This window comes from Pundamilia nyererei, unplaced genomic scaffold (genome assembly GCF_000239375.1).
Source record: "Pundamilia nyererei isolate P.nyererei 1_Seehausen unplaced genomic scaffold, PunNye1.0 scaffold00704, whole genome shotgun sequence".
NCBI lineage: Eukaryota > Metazoa > Chordata > Actinopteri > Cichliformes > Cichlidae > Pundamilia > Pundamilia nyererei.
Window position 1 is genome coordinate 30,809 of NW_005188105.1, and position 1,777 is coordinate 32,585.

At 42.3% G+C, this 1,777-nt stretch overlaps 1 protein-coding gene across 1 annotated transcript in view; it reads right to left on the minus strand.

Annotated features, from left to right (window-relative positions):
- Window positions 1-1,777, minus strand: part of LOC102203249 (stress-associated endoplasmic reticulum protein 1) — a 7,996-nt gene that overhangs the window by 4,479 nt on the left and 1,740 nt on the right. Inside the window, exon 2 of the mRNA XM_005754861.2 lies at window positions 986-1,061. Coding sequence (XP_005754918.1) covers window positions 986-1,061 — 76 coding nt within the window. The remainder of the gene's footprint in view (window positions 1-985; window positions 1,062-1,777) is intronic.

The window sequence follows — 1,777 nt, forward strand, 5'->3', positions numbered from 1 at the left end:
TCATCTCATTATACCCACTCATTTACCTACCTACTTAACTACCTGTGTAATGATCCATAATATGGCTTAATCTACTTTACCAACTGTCCTGTTTATCTTATCCACAGGCAAGTATTCATATACTTACCTATGGATAAGGATGGATGTGCCCGCCTATCTACTGAGGTATTACAACTAGAGACACCCCATTAAATTTGATGATCAGTGCTTTAATAGAGGACTCCTAATAGCTTTTTATCTTCAGAGGCTTTGATTGTGATTGCAGTAATATTAACGATCGCAGTTAATCCAAAAAGTAAAGCAAACATGTTTCTCTCTCTCCAGGTTTATTGTCATGTTAACGAAGAGTGTTGAGCCTTGTAATACTTTTTATTCACACACATGCTCCTAAATAGATGTAGCAATCTGCACATGTATTTTTAGTCGCAAATGTGAAACTTTCACAATGTCCAGCACCGCCAGCATCAACTTCCTGTCCTTAAGAAAAGCCTCCTTATTCCAGTAACTCTAATACTGCTTTTAGTATGAAACAGTCAAGTCTTCTGCTGCTGGCAGAAGCAACATTAATCTGCTTAATGAGCAGGAACATCACGGGAAGCCCAAACCGGCTCTATGCCTCAAAGCCACGGCACAAACAGAGATTCTATTGTGACCTACAATTAAAAAACAGGCTGAGAAAAGCAGGAGAGCTAACTCCCATCTATTTAAAGCGACTGTTTTTTGACATGTGTTACCAAACGCTAATTAGAGATGGCAAGTCCTGACTGGCAGCGATAAAAGTGCAATCTGTCACAGGAAGACCTTCTGACTCCGTATCCTGCAGGCTGAAGACAAAACTTCTGGGGAAAAATGTGACTCAGAGTTTCGAGAGCTGATAGAGTTCTGCAGAAACACCACAGAGATAGGATCAGCTGAGCGGGAAGCAGAGCCCGTCTGCATCAGCAGCTGTATCAACATCTGTATCACCTGCAGGGGATAAACTCACCTGATCCACAAACCACAAAGACGAACAGAGCGAGCAGCCACGGGCCCACCGGAGACTTCTCATCGTTTACTGGCCGCTGGAAAACACACAGAGAAACCACGCACCGTCAAAAGCGTCCCGTGGAAGCCTTTTGAGTTTTACTTCTACATAGAACTTGGTTCTTTTTATTCTGATGGTAATGATAACACCTCGTGGTGAAAACAGGCGTCTTTGGTGTTTTCACAACACTTCTCTTATGATACCTTTACACTGTTTACATTATATGCGACTTTGTTTCACACATTTCACTTGCTTAATCCTGAGATTTAAGCTTGTGCTCCATGAAGCCTCATTTATGCAGCAGGATGAGTAAAGTAGAGAAACACGAGGTGAGACAGTTCTAACTGGTTTGTCTACTGCAAGGACAGACGAGCTGAAAAAAATGACATTTTGTGACAGGTGAGGAGGGAGTGTTGGCAGGTCAACGCTAAGAGAAAACCAAAAGTCTCCAACAAACCAAAGACAACCTGAGAAACCGAACTGTAGACAGGACGGGCAAACAGGACGTGCGACAGCCGCTGAATATTTCAGCTAACATCCCTGCTGTAATCGTCCCGTTTCAAAGACTTCTGCTAGCAAATGAAAAGATTTCTGTGGACAGTCAGTGTTTACTGTGTTCACCTTAACGTCTGGAGGTCATCATTACAGGGCCAAACCCTGACTGATGAGATCCATTCATGCCTCAGAGCTCCAAGCTCTGACCTTTGATTTATTTTAAACACTAGAACTTTAAAAATGTTTAAATTATGTAAC